The following is a 19681-nucleotide window of genomic DNA, read 5'->3' as shown; positions in this document are numbered from 1 at the left end:
CCTGCCGCATCAGTTTTCAATTGGTGAAAAAGAGGGAAGGGGAAGAAACAAGAAGGAAGATTATCAAAAAACTCTCCCTCTTGTGAACTATAACTCTACATTTATTCCTGTTTTTTTGTTTAAAAATATGCATGCCCATGTCACCTTTTTTAATGTGTCAGTTTCCTTCATAGTCCTCTCAGTCATGTAGCATAACTTAATGGCTTTGTGTAGACACGTCTGACCATCAGTTGACTGAGTGTTGAGATCACACCCATAAAGAATTAATTTCTCTACTAGGGATGCATCACCGCGGAGGACAGCAATGTGAAGAATCGGTAGATTGTTCTGATGGATTGAAATATGTAATGCATTTTTTTTCAATTGGTATGTGAGCCAGAATGACCAAATTATCTTAATATGTGTATACTACCCAAAAGCATAGATAAAACTAGATGATTTTTTTCCTTTCTGTTGATATGCCAGACACAAATATTACATCATGTCAAATTGAAATAGAATGTAATAAAAAAAGATATTCTACATTGTAATCTAATTTACTTTATATTTTATTCGAAAGCGGTTTACTCGACAAGATTTCTAATGCGGTCAAACACATTGCCATAATTCAAATGATGCATTATTGTATCTAATTTCCCTGTACCCGTTATAAAATTTTGTAGCCTGTGTAGTCTTTGTGGTCAACTGGAGTTGAATTAACTATTAAACGCTACTATATTACTACTCTACTACTGCAAAATAATGATTGTATTATTCATGATGATGATTGTAGTAAAATAATATTAATACCTTTGAATTCCAATCAGCAATGAGTATATCGGTGATATCTTTGAACCCAAGAGTCAATGCGTGATGTAATGGCGTCTGGTCGTCCTTGTTATCAGAAAAGCAGCATGCTCCTCCTGAAAGTAGAACTTGAACAAGCTCGAAGTAACCTTGTTTGACGGCAATGTGTAGTGGTTTATCACCCTGGTTATTTTCTTTGTTAACTTTAGCTCCTTGACGAAGCAAATGCTTGGTGATATCGAGATTGTTTCCTTCAACAGCAAAGTGTAATGCAGTGTAACCTTTATTATCATTATTATTAACCTCAGCTCCTTGACCAATCAAATACTCGCATATATCAAAATGGCCGCCTTTAGCAGCAACGTGTAAGGGGGTCCATCCCTGATTATCGGTCGTATTGACATCTGCCTCATAACCTATGAGACACTTGGTGACTTCAAGATGGTCATTTTGAGCAGCAATGTGTAAAGCAGTTCGACCAATATTATATCTATCATTCACCTTAGCACCTTGTCTGATCAAATATTTGGTGATGAATTGGTGACCGTTTAGAGCAGCACTACACAGGGTCCAACCATCACCATCTCCCTCGCCAACCTCAGCTCCTTCACTGATCAGATAATCGCACATGTCAAGACGACCTTCTTGAGCAGCAACCTGTAATGGAGTGCGGCCATCACTATCTCCCTTATTAACCTCGGCACCTTGACTGATCAGATATTGGGCGATGAATATATGATTGCAGGAAGAAGCACTAAACAGAGACCATCCGTCACTGTCTCCCTTTTTTACATTAGCTCCTTGGCTAAGCAGATAATTGCAGGTGCCAAGATGAACTCCTTTAGCAGCATAGTGTAAAGGAGTACCTTCCTTGGAATTTTCCTCATTGACTTCTGCTCCTTGACTGATAAGATATTTGGCAATGAATGTATGACCGTCGGAAGCAGCATTAAACAGATTCCAGCCATTATCATTTCCGTTTTTCACCTCAGCTCCTTGACTGAGCAGATAATCACAGGTACCAAGATGACCATTCTGAGCAGCATAGTGCAAAGGATTCAAACCATCACCATCTCCTTTATTCACCTCAGCCCCTTGACTGATCAGATATTTCACTACCTCTACATGGCCAAATTCTGCAGCATGAGACAATGAGGATAACTTATTTTCATATGTACAATTTACATCGGCTCCTTCTCTGATCAGGTATTTCACCATGTCAAGCTTACCGAATCCTGCTGCAATGTATAAAGGTGTCCAACGCTTCGAATTGCCCTTATTCACACTGGATCCCTGACCAAGAAAGAATTCTACCACATCGACGTGACCACATGTTACTGCAATGAGTAACGGGGAGTAGAATTTATTATCCTCTGTTTGCTTGTGATCAACTTGATTTATCAAATATCTGGTTACATCAAGGTGACCCTTCTGTGCAGCACTGTGCAATGCAGTCCATCCATCATTCATTCCTTTATTCACCTCAGCTCCTTGACTGATCAGATATTTGCTTATATCAAGATGACCATTCTGAGCAGCACTGTGCAATGCAGTCCCACCATCATTCCTTCCTTTATTCACCTCAGCTCCTTGATTTATCAAATATCTGGTTACATCAAGGTGACCCTTCTGAGCAGCACTGTGCAATGCAGTCCAACCATCATTCATTCCTTTATTCACCTCAGCTCCTTGACTGATCAGATATTCACATGTTTTCAGATGGCCTTCTTGAGCAGCAACAATTAAAGGAGTCGCACCCTCATTATCTCCCTTATTCACCTCAGCTCCCTGACTAATCAGATATTTTGCGACCTCAACATGACCATTGAAAGCAGATTCACGCAATGCACTGTAACCATTACTATCAACCCTATTCACCTCAGCTCCTTGATTTATCAAATATCTGGTTACATCAAGGTGACCCTTCTGAGCAGCACTGTGCAATGCAGTCCCACCATCATTCCTTCCTTTATTCACCTCAGCTCCTTGACTGATCAGATATTCACATGTTTTCAGATGGCCTTCTTGAGCAGCAAGATGTAATGAAGTCCAGCCCTCATTATCTCCCTTATTCACCTCAGCTCCTTGACTGATCAGATATTCACATGTATCCAGATGACCTTCTTGAGCAGCAACAATTAAAGGAGTCGTGCCCTCATTATCTCCCTTATTTACCTCAGCTCCTTGACTAATCAAATATTTGATGACCTCAACATGACCATTGAAAGCAGATTTACGCAATGCACTGTAACCATTACTATCAACCCTATTCACCTCGGCTCCTTGATTTATCAAATATCTGGTTACATCAAGGTGACCGTTCTGAGCAGCACTGTGCAATGCAGTCCCACCATCATTCCTTCCTTTATTCACCTCAGCTCCTTGACTGATCAGATATTCACATGTTTTCAGATGGCCTTCTTGAGCAGCAAGATGTAATGAAGTCCAGCCCTCATTATCTCCCTTATTCACCTCAGCTCCTTGACTGATCAGATATTCACATGTATCCAGATGACCTTCTTGAGCAGCAACAATTAAAGGAGTCGTGCCCTCATTATCTCCCTTATTCACCTCAGCTCCCTGACTAATCAAATATTTGATGACCTCAACATGACCATTGAAAGCAGATTCACGCAATGCACTGTAACCATTACTATCAACCCTATTCACCTCGGCTCCTTGATTTATCAAATATCTGGTTACATCAAGGTGACCCTTCTGAGCAGCACTGTGCAATGCAGTCCAACCATCATTCTTTCCTTTATTCACTTCAGCTCCTTTACTTACAAGATACTTAACTACCTCTACATTACCAAACGATGAAGCGTTTTCCAATGGCAATAAATTGTTTCCATGTGTACAATGTATATCAGCTCCTTCACTAATCAAGTATTTCACCATGTCAATCTTGCCTAAACCGGCAGCGATATACAAGAGTGTCTGTCCTTCACTATTGACTTTATTCACACTGGTGCCTTGACTGATGAAGTACTGCACCACATCCTTGTGACCATTCTTTACAGCGTTGAGTAATGCGCTGTAGCCTGTGTTGTCCTCTTTGTACACATTTCCACCGTGCCCGAGTATCACCTTGGTTTCTTTAAGATTTCCATATGATGCGGCAAGATGTAAGGGTGTTTGTCCATCTTCGTTCTCCTTCTCTACATCACCACCATGTTTAACGAGAAACTTCGCGATATCTTTCTTGCCACGTTGTGCGGCCATGTGTAATGGATTGTCTCCATTTTGATCTGGTTGGTTTACGTCAGTACCTTGTTGTAATAGGCCTTTGACTGCTTGAAGATCATCTCGCGATACTGCACCCTGAAGATCCCGATTCTGACGATCCATACTTGCCATTGCATGACGTCACTCGCTCTATTTCATCAAGCGCCTTTGAACACAGCCGGATTTCATTGGGTCTAATATAAACGTAATACCACTTATTTCGATTGTAGAAATATGTTTCTATTCTGCTCTGAATGATTTTATGTTTTGACTCTTGTTGCAATCAAGTTTCATCTGCTTGTTGATCACCTCAATAAATTACAATGTAAAGGCCTTGATTGTGTTGATCAATACTACTATAAAAAAATAAGTTGTTTTGGTTGCAGAAACATGTTTTTATTGTTGTCTGATCGGTTTTATGCTTGAGCTCTGTTGCAGACTGCCAACTGCTTGGAGATCACCTCTTAACTTAATAGTGCACTCTGATGACCGTGATTCGGTTGATCCACACCTGCGTACACAAAACGTATGGCACCACTGATCAGACTTCACCTAGTGCTATAGATCATACAAGTCGAAGTTATGTCGAATTTGAACTTCAAAGAAGTTATCTTGGTTGTCGAAATATATTTTCATCAGGGTCTGGTTGATTGATGTTTGATCCTTGCTTTAATTTCAACTGATTGATGATCACATTGAAATACTGCACTCTGAATGCCTTGATTCTGCTGAGTTATAGGCCTATCGGTCATAGTATGGTATCACGCGTCGAATCAATTTTGCCTCATACTCTACAACACACCAAGATATCCACAGATCTAACGAAAGCTCCAAGAGATTTAGTTTCGGGGCAGAAGTATTTTAGTTCATTGCACTGTTCCCAAAATCATCTATGTTGAGGTTGATCAGAATGAAGTTCTTGAATCTGTTGATACTTGTTGCTACGATAAAAATGTGTACTTTTACGGGTACAACCGAGGATACTATGCGGCAGAATATTTGCGAGGCACGTTCTATATCATGGCAGTGCATGCGCATTTTAAATCAGCACATCTCAAAATGTCATGCGATAGTTGTCATTATTATATATATTGATAGTGATAAGTGAACTTTAGATCCATAATTCTATGTAAACAAAATGATAAACCTACAAGATTATCATCTATCTTTGGGTTGTTTTGAAAGCAAAAGAACAAACATCATTATGATACTGCCTAGATAATGTTTGCATCTTTTAAACAGATAAAAAATATCTTTGTCAAGTTATTATTTTACCTCTGTTTAATTACTTAACTGAGAAAAAAGGAACTCGGTGATTCAGGAAGACGTTGCTTGTACAGGTGATCACGTATTATTATTATATGTTGTATCATTTTCTGTTTTATATGACTTTTAATACTACTTTTTACATTGTGTCATTTTTATCAAACTACTCTCTGGGGACCAAAGACTCATAATCATGATAATAATGTTACGTTTGTAAGCACAATAAGAACAACTAAGTCCGATAACCAGTATTCTTAGTGGATGAGAGGGGGTGGGGTACTGCTCGTCGAATCCACTTCATCCCCAAGCTACGGTGCTCCTATTATTATCCGTATTGGCCTGTGAGGTTTTATTTGTCAATTTTAAACCAACGTTCAGTTGTGGCATAGGAGGTATAGGAGCAAGGGCATCCCGGCCCGCGTTCTTGTAACCAATTCCCCAATACTATTTTGTTAATGAAGGGGAAAACTACATTGAGGATTATCTCATTTTACCCCGGCCCATTATTTTCTTCTGCCCTCTCATCCTAAGGAAGCATCTCAGGAAAGGACTTGTCATGCTTGTCGAACGATTTATCCAAGAAGTCTCATTTCATCCGACAGATACCATAGTAACAAAGCATCTTATCCAATCACAATCAAGGAGTGTTGTTAGATCGGAATACTTGTCAGACAAATATGTTGATGAAATGCTGCCATGAGAAAAAAAGTGTTAGTGGAGGTTTGTTTCGTCGAAGTTTACCTTAAATGGGGGTAATTGATTGGCTTAAAATGAAAATACTCAATCAACATTTCTGTCTTAGACATCGAGGGCAGCGATTTCATACACTGTTAGAAGGAACAGAAGATGTTACAAAAGAAGAATTGAAAAAAAAAATATTTTACAGAAAAAAATAATCCAATGATTCTGTAAATTGTTATAACACTAAAGTTCTTATACAATTTTCTACAATTTAAAAAGGGGCGAAAACAGTTGTATTACAATAAACATACACGGAATACTGATTTTCTGTAATTTTACATAAAAAATATACATGTAAGATTACAAAGTGCAGTAAGATTACAGGTATCTCGAGAATCTGCTGCAGGAATTTACGTGTTTTTATTGTTGTTTTTGTACAAATTTTCAATCAGTTTAGTAAAAGCATATCCTGAGAGTTACGATTTCGGGTAACCTATGGGGAGTTATGTTGTTCGATATTATGTTGTGTAAAATATATCAGTTCAGGCATTGACCTATACTGCATGGTTCAAGTATTGCATGTATAGGGTCTTTTGACCAAATAGGCCTAAATGTATGTGAATGAGAAGCACAACATATGATGAACTATGGTAAGTCGGCAATGAAGGCAATGAAAGATAACATAATAGGCCTATACGTAAAGTTTGTCGGCAAGATCATGTTCTTAACAGTTCAGAACTGACTTTGAACGGTTATTTTTTTACATAAGTATTTGTCTATCGAATTTCTTATCAACGCGTTCAACTATCATACTTTCAAAATAAGCCATAAACTTTATACTTTGATTTATTGATTTATGCTGTAGTCACACTTCTGGCGGACCCTCAAAATGACCAAAGTATGTCATAAACATATCTCAAGAGTTTTCTTATGTGTCGCGTCTGTTTTGTTGTTGTAGCTTGGGAATTAAGTAAGCCCAAGGGTTTATTATTGACTGCTTCTAATTGACTTATTTTCAGTTGATCCTACACATATTGGTTTATAGATTTTAAGCATTTTTCATTATCAAAAATTTATGATTAAGACAACTTTGCCATTAAAGAAATAACAACGGAACATGGCCAAGTGGTGAATCTAAATCACGATTTAGCAAAAATGGACATTTGGTCAGTTTCTATAGCAACCGGTGACAAGACAATCATACCTTTCCGCGAAAAAAAAAATCGTGTTGAATCCATTTCGCGAAGAGCTTAAGCGCTATATATTTAGTTTGTATTGACGTAGAAACGCTCGGAAGAATGATTAGACGTTTAATACTTTTTAGTCACAGCTATTTGCTGAAAAGGTAAACACTGATTAAAGTATACATATTAGTCCTGATATTGGCAAGTTTTTAATTGGGTATCAATCCTTTCAAAAGTGCTCAGATCAGGTCGTAAAAGATTTATTTCACGCTTTATTTCAATCGTTCGATCAGATACATATTGTCTCCATGGTTACACAATTAAGTAGGCTTCCTTATAGAACATCAACTTTTCTAGTGGGAAAATCAGAATTTTCAGCTCGTCCTTCGCATCAGTTGTTCAGTTAGATACATATTCTACTATTCTGTACATAGTAAATAAGTGTGCTATTTTTTTCCAGTTGAAAAGTAGAAAAATATTTTCTTTTTTTTGCTTGTTTTTGTTCTTACTTTGCGCTCGCATCAGTCGATGAGATACCTATTGTGTTCATAGTTACAAAAAGTGCTAAAAATTCAGGTTTAAAAGTCAGAAAATCATGAACTTTCAGCTTCTGCTTCGCTTTGCACAAATTAGGTATCAAACTATTTGATAGTGCTCAGAATATTAGCTTTTCAGGGCAGGTAGATTTTAAAAAATAAAATCATTTCAAGATTCATTTCAATCGTTTGATCAGATACGATGCATTCTCTTCATGGTTACAAAAAGTAGACCTAGATCATAGAAAATTAACTTTTCTGGTCGGAAAATCGATTTTTTTTTAGCTCGTGCCACAATGCTTCGCATCGGTTCTTTAGTTAGATACCTATTCTACTATTCTGCACATCGTCAAAAGGTGATGAATATTCCAGCTTAAAAGTCTGAAAATCAAAATTTTCAGTTTCTATTTTGCAATCGTATTAATATTATTAGTGAAATATATTCTGACCATAATTACAAAAAATGCACTTTAAAAGTCAGAAAATCAAACGTTATTTAGTTAGATACATATCTCCTTTGATAATTACGAAAAGTTCATTTCCTGTTTCAAGTCGGAAAATGATTTTTTTTTAGCTCGAGCTTCACCCTGCTATCAATATTGTTCGTTTAGATATACCCATTTTGTCCATTTTGCATAATGTGCTTAAAGTATACTGCTTGCCCTTCGCGGCTGCATTATGTGATTGGTGACATGTATATGATTTTCATGAGTCACTAGAAAAAGTCATTAACAGGTCGCTTTCAGTATATTGAAATTTTGAGCTCGCGCTCTCAATCTTCTCTTAATGAGTCACGATACCTTTTCAGATCAGTGTATTAGATTTTTAGCTCGCGCTCCGTGCTCGAATCAATTATTTATTAACACACACATCTTATTCATAATAACAAACAACTGCTCAGAATATTAGATTTTTGTCACTATACATGAAACATTAAATAAAAATTAGGTCGTGCTTCACGCTTGTGTTATTATTATTATTATTACTTATCATTTGTACTGCGCTTTTCCCATTAGGCCCAAAGCGCTTACAATGTAAGATGTAATATTTCAAAAACTACAAAGTATTAAACAGATAAGTTTTTAATGATTTTTTGAAGATTGCTAATGATGGAGACTGTCTAATTATTAGTGGCAGGTTGTTCCAGGATTTTGAAGCCGACACCGTAAAAGTTCTGTCACCAGCTAATGTACGAGTTATTGAATATGTGAGGCGAAGGTGATCACTGGCCGATCTAAGAGCTCTAGTTGGTGTATACAGATTCAAGCAGTTACTTAAATACTGTGGAGCCTGTTTATTCAGTGTTTTGTAGACAATCACGAGTAATTTGAACGTAATTCTCTGTTTGAAAGGAAGCCAGTGAAGAGAGTTAAAGAGTGGTTGGGAAGGATGATCCCGGGAAACCTGTAAAATTAATCGTGCTGCCCAATTTTGCAGTCGTTGAACACGGGCTAATTGATTAGAGGGAATTGTAGAAAGAAGCCCATTGCAATAATCAATACGAGACAGAACCAATGAACGAACAGCATTGTGACAGGCAGACTGGTCAATATACCTTCTGATTCTAGAAATGTTCCTTAAATAAAAAGTGACTGTGCTACAGATATGAGAGATATGGTACGACATTGACATGCGGGAATCAAATATGACACCAAGGTTTCGTATTTTTTCTGATGGTCTAATGAGTGTACCATCAACATCAAGTTGAACATTTGGAAGATTGCGCAAGTTATAAGTAGAGGCCACAACAAAAAATTCAGTTTTATTATCATTAAGTTTTAGTTTATTCACTATCATCCACTGTCTTATATCTGATATACAATTCTGGAGCTTAACCAGTGCATTATTGAGAGCTCCAGGAGTCTTCGGATCAAAAGAAACATATAATTGTATGTCATCAGCGTAAAAATGATAATTGATACAGTGATTTCGAATGATATCACCAACTGGAAGAGTATATATTGAGTAGCCTATGGGGCCGACTATTGACCCTTGAGGGAGTCCAAATTCTAGAGTTATGGGATTTGATAATGTGCCATCAATATCAACTTGCGAAGTCCACCCAGACAGGTATGATTGAAACCAGGATAAGACTGTGGACCTAATGACTATTCTATTGAATAACCGGGATATGAAAATGTTATGATCTATTGTATCAAACGCGGCAGATAAATCTAACAGCACCATGAAAACTACATTATTAGAGTCGAGAGAAAACATGATATCATTTTTTACTTTGATCAGAACAGACTCGGTGCTATGACCTGGCCTATAGGCAGATTGGAGAGGATCAAGAATATTTTTAGATTCAATATGATCAGCTAGTTGAGTACATGCCGCCTTCTCGATGAGTTTACCTAGAAATGATAAGTTTGAGACCGGTCTATAATTACTGATATCATTTACGTCCAACCCTGATTTCTTCAAAAAAGGTTTGATGATTGCTGAATGTGCTTGATCAGGGAAAATACCTGTGGAAAGAGATTGATTGATTAAATTTGTGAGCAATGGTAATAAATGAACGATGTTTTCTTTCAAAATCCATGTAGGAATGGGGTCAAGACGTGAGGATTTAGTAGCAGAAGACATAATGATTCTGGATACATTTGACTGAGAAAGCACCTGAAATTCTGTGAAAAGTGGAATAGTTTGGTTTTCAGTATCAGTAAAATGAATGTTAACAGGTACAGTACATGCATCAAGTTCAGCTCTTATTCTCCTTATCTTGTTAACAAAAAACGAAGAGAACTGATGAGCTAATCTGGCTGCAGATTCATATAAGGGAAGTTGATTCGACTTCTTATTCAAAAGTGAATGAATGATCTGATATACCTCCTTAACAGAACACGAGCCTAACTTATCTTTCAAAAAATCTTCTTTAGCGGTATCAATGATTTGGCATACATTCCTATTAGCTTCTATGAACAATGTGCGATCTGAGTCTAGTCGTGTTTTACGCCATATACGTTCTGCTTTACGTCGGTGCTGGCGAGCAACAAGTACAGACTGATTAAACCAGGGTCTACGTCGCTTCAGAGGACGGGACTTGGTGTGAGGATGGTGCACAGGTATCCAATACCTTAGTGACGCCAGAAACATACCAGTCAAAAAGAGACACATTATCTAAATCTTCTGGTTGAGATGAAACTAAGTCAAGTAAAGCATTACTGAATTGAGCTTTATCAATCTTGCGGTAATTACGTAAGGAAGAAGTAACAGAGACTGGGTCTGATTTCTGATGAGCCAGTAAAAAATGAATCATATAATGATCAGAAATACAAGTGTCAAATGTGTGACACTGTAAGATAACTGAATCATCTCTGGTAAAAACTAGATCTAAAGTATCACCAAGATTGTGGGTTGGGCCTTGGACATGCTGAGTGAACCCAGCTGAAGAGATGGTGTTCCTCATCTGAAGCACATCATTTTTATTCATGTCTTCCCAATGGACATTGAAATCACCTAATAACACCAATTTTCCTGGACATAGTGATATTTCACATATGTATTCGTCAAATTCCTTCAAGAAGTCAGAACTTGTGAATCTATTTGCTGAAGAAGGGGGTGGTCTATAGACAATGAAAAAATGGATAGAGCTTGACAAGTCGGTAATATGAGCGTGTTCAAATGTGGAAAACCTAAAATCTATTTTCTTAATCTTTAATTTGAGCATGCTTTTATACAGGACTCCGATCCCTCCTCCACGATTACTTGCATCTCTTGGAGAGTTAATGAAAGTATATCCTGTAGGAGTGCACTCCCCAATCACTACATTATCCTGATTACTTAACCAGGTTTCTGTAATGCACATAACATCAATATTATATTCAGTAACATATTCAGTAACATAAGTAGTTTTATTTCTTACAGAATGTGCGTTCCACAAACAAACGTTGCAACTAGATCTTACTAGATTGTTATCAACACACAACACTGTTTTAAGATTGATGTTGTTCCTTCGTCGCTTCTTTCGACTACAGCTGTTCGCAGATTATTTCTTAATATCTTATCTTGATATTTGTATATAAGAACAAATCTGTGATTTAGTTGAAATATCAGTCTTTTATATCCCATAACAAATCAGCTCTTTGCGGCCAATTGGGCAAATGTGAATGTTTTTTTTTTCTGCCAACTCCCGTCCCCATTGGCGAAAGCTGGACTTGCCCCTAAGTATATGGATTTTTTTAACTTGCACAACATTGCATTTTTTATTTTAACGTTACATATGCATTCTGTTCATGATGACTTAAAATATCTAGCTCTTGCTTTGAATTCTCACCATTTATTTAGTGAGACACGTATCCTCTTAACAATTTCCTGCATTGTAAAAAGTGCTCAAAAGTTTACGTCTTCTGGTTAGTACAATAACATGTCTGCAGTTTGGGCTCTCATTAATCATAGAAAAACACAATTGATCTTTATCTAAAAGCGTGCTTAAAATGTGAAATTTTCAGATAGGAATATGACAAATATTCCAAATTTTCTCGCATGAATTGTTTAGTTATAAACGCCTGACAGTTGTTATGCGAACGAACATCATTATAAAAGTTTTCAGCTCGCGCTTTGCGCTCTCAAACCTCTTTTTTTAGAATTAGATATACATCGTGTTCATCAAAGCGACTACTTAGTCTTTCAAGATAAAATACATGAAAAATATTTCTAAATATCAGATCGCACTTCGCGGCGTTCGCATTATTTTGTTAGGTCATGTGATAAACCTAAGAATAATATTTCATTTTTTTCTTTAAATTCGGTCTATACCCCCATTTTGTTTTTATCTTGGTGCCCTCTACAAAAGTTCGAGCCCCCCCCCCCCCGAGCACCCGTGCTGAATAAATCCCAGCTACGCCAATGATGATGAGATTGAGTCGATTGCCTTAGATTGCCTTATTTGCAAGAGGTTATCGATAATTATTGAAGGCTATAAAACACTGGCGCAAATCCCGGGGATGGGGCATACATCCCCACCTTTCGGAGAGGTGGATGGCATACAATCATCCCCTACTCTTCAAGACGGATTTTTTTTCATCATTAAATGATTACCACTACTGTTGATGCGTGGAATCATAAAAATTTTGCATTCTAAAAATGCAAAATTTCTCGCGTGGTCGCTCCGCTCCAGCGCTCATCTCACAATCTCACAAGATATCAATGACTTTTAAATATGGTTATAACTTTGATAATAAACCAATCATAACATCTTTTGAATACACTGGCGTGAATGTAGGGGGGGGGGTGTCATACTATCATAGCATCTTTGTGGAAGCCGGGGGATAATTCGTGTAAAAAAGAGGTATATTTTATACATCAAATTAAGATTAGGCCTACGATGAGTTACTGAGGACATTAACAACGCAATTGCCGTTAATGAAATACAGAGGCAATATTTCCCACACACTTTACAATTTCATCCGTTCATAGGATACTTTAAATCACATTAATCCCATGACAATCTAATGAATATTTCAAATATGCCCCCCCCCAAAAAAAAAAAATAATAAAAAAAATAAAAATAAATAAATAAATAAATAAAAATAGATGAATAGATAAATGAATAAATAAATAAATGTTGCATCACCTCCCAATTTAATCTTAAAGATTATTCAAAACCTTTCCTGTCTGCAGTATTTTTCCTTAGATTAGCATTACTGTGCTATTTCCACCATTTTGGAAGTTATACTGTGGCCTGTGAAGGCTGTGATCACCTATAATCATTTCATACGCACCCTTATTCACGATAATAATGATTCCCATCCAATTTTTAACCAGTGAGCAAATGAGTTTTTCAATGAACAAAATATGGACTGTTCAATGCTTATTTGCTCTTTATATTTCTTTTCCTATTCTTCTGTAGTTTACTTTATTGATAATCTATCTGTATCATCTTCTGTAATCATATACACGTCTTTTTCAAATAACAACTGAAACAACTTTTTAAGGCTCGCCCACTTCGCTCACTCGCTGCATTTCTCCCACTATTACACACCCCTTGAAAGACGATTTTGGTCATCTTTCTCTTTTTCAACATTGAAAATTTGCTCACTCGCATATTGATATTTTTTTATACTTTGATTCATTTCTTTCCATCTTAACAAATCCATTTTGATATAGCCATCATTTTCATGATAACCACATTTACAGTATATACACATATCTATAGATTGCCCGTGATGTGATAATTACCCACCACTTAAAAGAGGTTTTTGCACATCGTTTTGTCTTCCAACAACTGACAATTTGCTCGCTCGCTCTGCTCGCTCGCATAATGATATTAATTATAAATAATTACTTCATAGCCATCAAACTTTTGATAGACCTTTAACTGAAAAATGGTATGCATAGCCCTTGGTGTGGGGGTGTCCCCCAAATTATGAACTTCCAGGGCAATAATATTGCTATCATCCCCCCTACTCGGGCCGGATTTACGCCAGTGTTCTAAATCAGTAAAGACAATACAGCTCCTGCTCCCACAACATTCTAAACTGGCCTACACTGGTGCAAATAGTAAACCAAATTAAAACTCAAATGCTAAATACAGAAAGCCACTCGCGCTTGCAATTATTCTTTTTTTAAGTGATATTACATTATATTCATGGATTTTCTTTTTCTTCATGAACCCATAAAAGAGAGTGGTATTCAATTGCCTTTTTTGCATGACATGATTATGTAATAAGATAAAGCAACATGCATTTGAGGCGCTTATGTTTGCCTGGCGGGAGGGATGGGTGTCATTTTTCGAAAAGTACAAATGCAGGGGCACCAATATTGGGAGGGGGATCAGTTTCACTTCCCGCGCGGATCTCATCAAATTTAAATCAAAAAAAATTGTCTCTTGCGTCTCTATATGCACTTATCAACATGAATTCAATTGACTTGCTGCGATTAAAAACAAAAACTGTTTAAAAAAGAAAAGATGAGCTCCCCCAAATAGGAAAAGACTGAGGAATTCAAAGTAATTCCTCTTACCTCGCGAAGCGCGAAAGCTTAGACGTTTTTTTCTAAAATAAAAATTGAGAACAGAAGTGGTATAAAATGCATATCTTAGCCTCACATCGGATTTGATTGTAAGAAAAATAGCCACATTAATTTTCTTTAACTCGCAAAACAGAGTAGAAAGCGGGTATATGCAGGGAGGAAATATCTCTTTCCACGAATGACGTTGAAGCTCTGATTTTTTTTATTTCTCTGAAACTTAACCTGTTCTAATGTTGATATTTCTTTTCGTTATCCTTATGTATTACTTTACGTATATTTCTATATTCTTTGTGTCTATTTTTTAGGGGTCCACATTCTACAAGCTCTGCTTTTCAGTGGACCCCTCCATTCTTCTTATGATATATAATTGCATTGATTTAATTATATTTAATGATATTGATTATATTGATTTAAACTTGACATGTATGTTAATTCATATTTAAATCACTTTTGAATATTTATATCATATTGTTCAATAATGAATTTTGTTTATGCTATTATTTCAATTCAATCAATTTATTTTGTACTTATTTGTATTATTTTGAAGAATGAAAATAAATTGAATTGAAAAAACCTTCTATTGTTCTCTGGATTTTTTTTCCTTTTACCCTTTTTTTGGGGGGGTCAGTGGTATTACAGGTCTAGCATTCTTAGGGGGGCAAACATGGCACAAAAGGCAATATTTTCTAAGCTGCTAGCGAACGAAGTGAGCGAGCAGAATTTTGACCATTTTAATACAAAATCTAATTTTTGTTACAGACAGACATGATACAGGGGTATTTTCAAAACACACATCATATTACATAATTGTTCACGTTTTTCCTCTCATTTCATTCTTAAGGGGAAAGGAAAATTCGTTTCGGTCTCCAAATATGCGATAAGCAAAAAAAAAATGTTTTTCACTACAAAATGCAGGTTGCTTTATTATATTTCTACATTTGCCATATTTTTTGCAGAATTCCGAACGGTGCTGCCTATGGATAATAACACACCCAGCATCTTCGCTTCTCAGGACCATGTATTGGCCCCTTCCCTATGAAATCCTAGATCAGCCATTGCATTAAACTCCAACAACCCCCCCCCCAAAAAAAAAAATAATAATAATAATCATAATAATAAAATAAAACAATAAATACCTAGGAGACCCACACACACCCTGAATATAATTATGTAGGTTACAAGCACACCTTTGGCTCTCGTTTCATCTTAATGTCTGTGATTTAATCGAGATAAATTGGACAGAATACAAATTGTTGGCAAACAGTCACAGGTCGCGTGCTTTACAGAGTTGGACAAATATATAACTCCTTGTAACAATATCCAATTAACGGTCATAAATCGATAGGGTCCATAACAATTTCCTCAATTAAGAGTTAATGATCACATATAGCAGTCTAGTGGTAAACAGAAAATGCACTCTCAGCAGAAGACTATTTATTTTCGGATAATGTTATTGGCTTGTATTGTATGATAATTGATTTTTCTATTATAGAGGGAAATGACGTGCAAAAACCAGTTAATGCTGTTTTGTCAGACTTCTTTATGAGTACTAAAAAAAGCTCAGCCCGCCTGTAATATGAGGGTCTTTCAACATGTTCAACGAAGATAATAATGTTCCAGAGAAAAAAATCAACTAGAATTATTTTTCCATCAATTTTAATAGTGCATGGCCAGTCTCTCAATTACGGCTTTATATTTTATCAAACACGAAAAGCAGCATTAGTGACGAGACAGAAAGTGGAAATAAACGTTTAAACGAACGAGTTAAAGATAAAAATATGGAATGACAAATGTTGAAACTGAATTGATCATGTGGTTAAGTTATCACAATACCGCTAAAAGACTTCATTATATTATAACAAGCTTATTTCATTTCATATTTCCAACTATTTCCAAAGCAAATCAGCTAACCACGCTGACCATGACTATAATTGTGTAAAAGGAACATTATATTCAACATAAACTGGACATATTAATTTGTATCACCTGACAAGGACTCGTACAGCAGTTTTACGAAACAGTTTTATATTCACTGCCCACGAACTTTGGAATTTCCTCCCTCTGAATAAAAGAGAGTGTCTAAGCTGAAACACATTTAATAAATTAAAAGTTTAAAAATTCTCCTTTGTGTCTCCTACTCCCAACTCCCCCCCCCCCCCTCGAATATTGCAAAGTTACTCACACAATCTCCGACCCTTTCCCCCGTTCTTTTCCCCCTTTCCTTTTTTATCCATTAATATTTTGTTGTATCTTACTTTTTCTTTTTACAGCACCCATCCCCCTACAGCTTCGTTTAGTTATTTTTTTATCATACATGGCAACGCATTAATAATCCATGAAATCAAATATCTGCTTACACTCCATAATCACCTACTAACGTTCCTTGGCAAAAAAAACTTTTTTTATTCACATTTTTTTTCTCACACAATATCAAATATAAAACTTTCCAAATATAAATATTTTTAATTAAGTTTTAAAAAATATGTTTGACAATTTTATTTTTTTATAGGGAGGGCAATCCAGCTAACAAACATGACCATGACAGAGTTTCTTTTTGGTGATAAATACACTTTCCAACATCAAAAAATAGCGTTTGATTGCTTGAGAAATGTGAGGACAGCTGAGGTAACCAATGTGAACATGAAAATGTTTAAGAGGTACATTAAAGACACTTTCTTTTCTTGAGTGCTACAATCAAACCTATTAAAACTCAACGTACTCAAATATTCTCAAAATAAAAGAGATTTTCCAGATGCACAAATATAAACAGTACTTATTAACACTAAAGTAAATGCAGAATACACAAATTCAATGCGTTATGTGGTAGACCACTCGATCTGAAATACCACACTGTGGTATTACTATAACACACAGTTTACACATAGTTCAATACATACCACACTGTGGTAAATATGTGACACTCTGTGTTCAGTATGTCAAACTATGTGGGCATTATGTGGTAGACTACTCGATCTGAAATACCACACTGTGGTATTACTATGAACACACAGTTTACACATAGTTCAATACATACCACACTGTGGTAAATGTGTGGCACTCTGTGTTCAGTGTGTCAAACTATGTGGGCATTATGTGGTAGACCACACGATCTGAAATACCACACTGTGGCAACACTGTGAATGTTCCATAAGGGAAAATACATCATTAATTACACTTAGTCGAAATTAAACCACTAACAAAATTTTTTTTTTCCATGAAAATTATCATCACCTCGGCCTAATTACTCAAATATTTCATATCATACCAACATAGTCTCGGCGCTGGACCTTACCTCCCACCCCCTCCCTTTTGTTTTGTTATATCGAAACATACACACACTTACATAAACCCATACATGTGCAGTGCATATATGTTTGCGTGCTTGTGGAACTTTTTAGGAGTTTGAAAAATAGCAAAGAAGCAAACATAAAAAACAGAAGCAAAGCAAAACATAACAAAACAAAAAACAGAACCCCTCAAAACCTCATGGTACATGTGTTTGTGTCCCCTGCTTGCTACTCCTCCCCATAGTCCCCCCCCCGCCCCCCTCCTCTTCCATGCCCCTTTACCGTCACCACCTTTCCTCCGTTCTACGCGTGTGGGGGCGGAAAGCCCTTTTTTCTTCCTCTGATGAGTGGTAAGAATGAAATATATGGACTCCTAAGTTTGATGCCAATTTTCTGTCTTTAAATGTATGTTTAATTTCATTCAAATTTATTTCTGATTTTTTAATGTACCATTGAAAACCAAACACTTCACAAGGATTATGAAGTAATCATTTTTGTTTTCCTTGATCTGCTAATTTACCCCCCTCCCCAAAAAAAAAAAAATGAAAATCGTCCCGAGTAAGTGTGATGAAACAAATTCGAAGCTATTCTCGCATTCCTTCCATGTTGATTTTGCCTAAGACTCTTCTTTTTTACAGTAACAACACAGATCAGAATAAACTCTCCCAAATAAATACAAATGAATGATTCCGTGTATTAATTTCAATCTGTACTCTCTGGTCGGCTACTTAATCACCTTCTTATCATCTTTCTGTCCTCTGTCTTTATCTTAAAACAATAGTTGCATTTTATTCTTGTGAATTCTCCATGTGTTATTTCTTTCTGGTAAAGAAATGTATATTTTCTAATGCAATATCAATTATGGTTTATTGCCATTTCGTCCACTGCCATTTTGTCCACTACCCACATGGTCTAATATCATTTCGTCTACCATCAGTTGGTCCACTATCCACATGGTCCAATTACCATTTCGTCCAATCACCATTTCGTCTAATAGCCATTTCGTCTATTATCATTTGGTCTAATAGCCATTTGGTCTAATGGTATTTTTTGCCAATTGGTCCAATAGCCACTTTGTCCACTATCATTACGTCTATTCCCATTTGGTCTAATAGCCAAATGGTCTAAAAGCAAATGGTCTATTAACCACTTGGTCTACTTTCATTTCGTCCATGTTCCATTTGGTCTAACTGCATTTGGTCTACTATCACTTGGTCTAAACTCATTTCGGCTAACAATCATTTGGTCTAATTGCCATTTGGTCTAATAACCAATATGTCCAATTGCCATTTTGGCTAATCACCATTTCGTCTAATATTCATTTCGTCTAATACGCATACTGGTCTACTATGCTGCACTAGCGCCCTCTACGACCCGAGTCGACTCTATTCGCGATTGTGGGCCTAATTAATTACCAATTCTCTTCAACTTCTTGATTTATTTTATCACTGTTGACTAGTGTTGTTCGTCATTGATTACTTTGCATTATGGAAGTGTTTTCCACCCAAAGGGGGAAGCAATGTGTGTCTTATCGAGGTTATACATACACGATACGGGCGAGGAAAAACGGAATGGTATACTGTAAATGGTGTACTGTATACTGTAAACTCCTGGATCCGCGCCTACGTAGTAGTAATTATTTTAATCATGTATATTATTTCTATTATGATTATCCTTATTATTATCATTTTTGTTAATATTAGTAATATGATCATCATAATTATTATTAGTAGTAGTA

At 36.3% G+C, this 19681-nt stretch overlaps 1 protein-coding gene across 1 annotated transcript; it reads right to left on the bottom strand.

Annotated features, from left to right (window-relative positions):
* Nucleotides 1–991: 991 nt before the first annotated feature.
* Nucleotides 992–4137, bottom strand: LOC121417771 (serine/threonine-protein phosphatase 6 regulatory ankyrin repeat subunit B-like). Its single transcript, XM_041611506.1, has 2 exons — nt 1068–4137; nt 992–1014 (listed from the first exon to the last, which is right to left on the bottom strand). The coding sequence occupies exons 1-2, from the start codon at nt 4135–4137 to the stop codon at nt 992–994; spliced, it is 3093 nt and encodes a 1030-aa protein (XP_041467440.1).
* Between the last annotated feature and the right edge of the window lie 15544 nt (nt 4138–19681).

This window comes from Lytechinus variegatus, chromosome 6 (genome assembly GCF_018143015.1).
Source record: "Lytechinus variegatus isolate NC3 chromosome 6, Lvar_3.0, whole genome shotgun sequence".
NCBI lineage: Eukaryota > Metazoa > Echinodermata > Echinoidea > Temnopleuroida > Toxopneustidae > Lytechinus > Lytechinus variegatus.
Note: the sequence above shows the minus strand (reverse complement) of the source record. Positions and strands in the feature narration are given on the sequence as shown.

Coding starts and splice junctions, on each gene's coding strand:
- LOC121417771 (XM_041611506.1), bottom strand. CDS start 4,137: ATGGATCGTCAGAATCGGGATCTTCAGGGTGCAGTATCGCGAGATGAT. Junction 1,015..1,067: donor TAATAATAATGATAATAAAG/GTTACACTGCAT, acceptor GATATCACCAAG/CATTTGCTTCGTCAAGGAGC.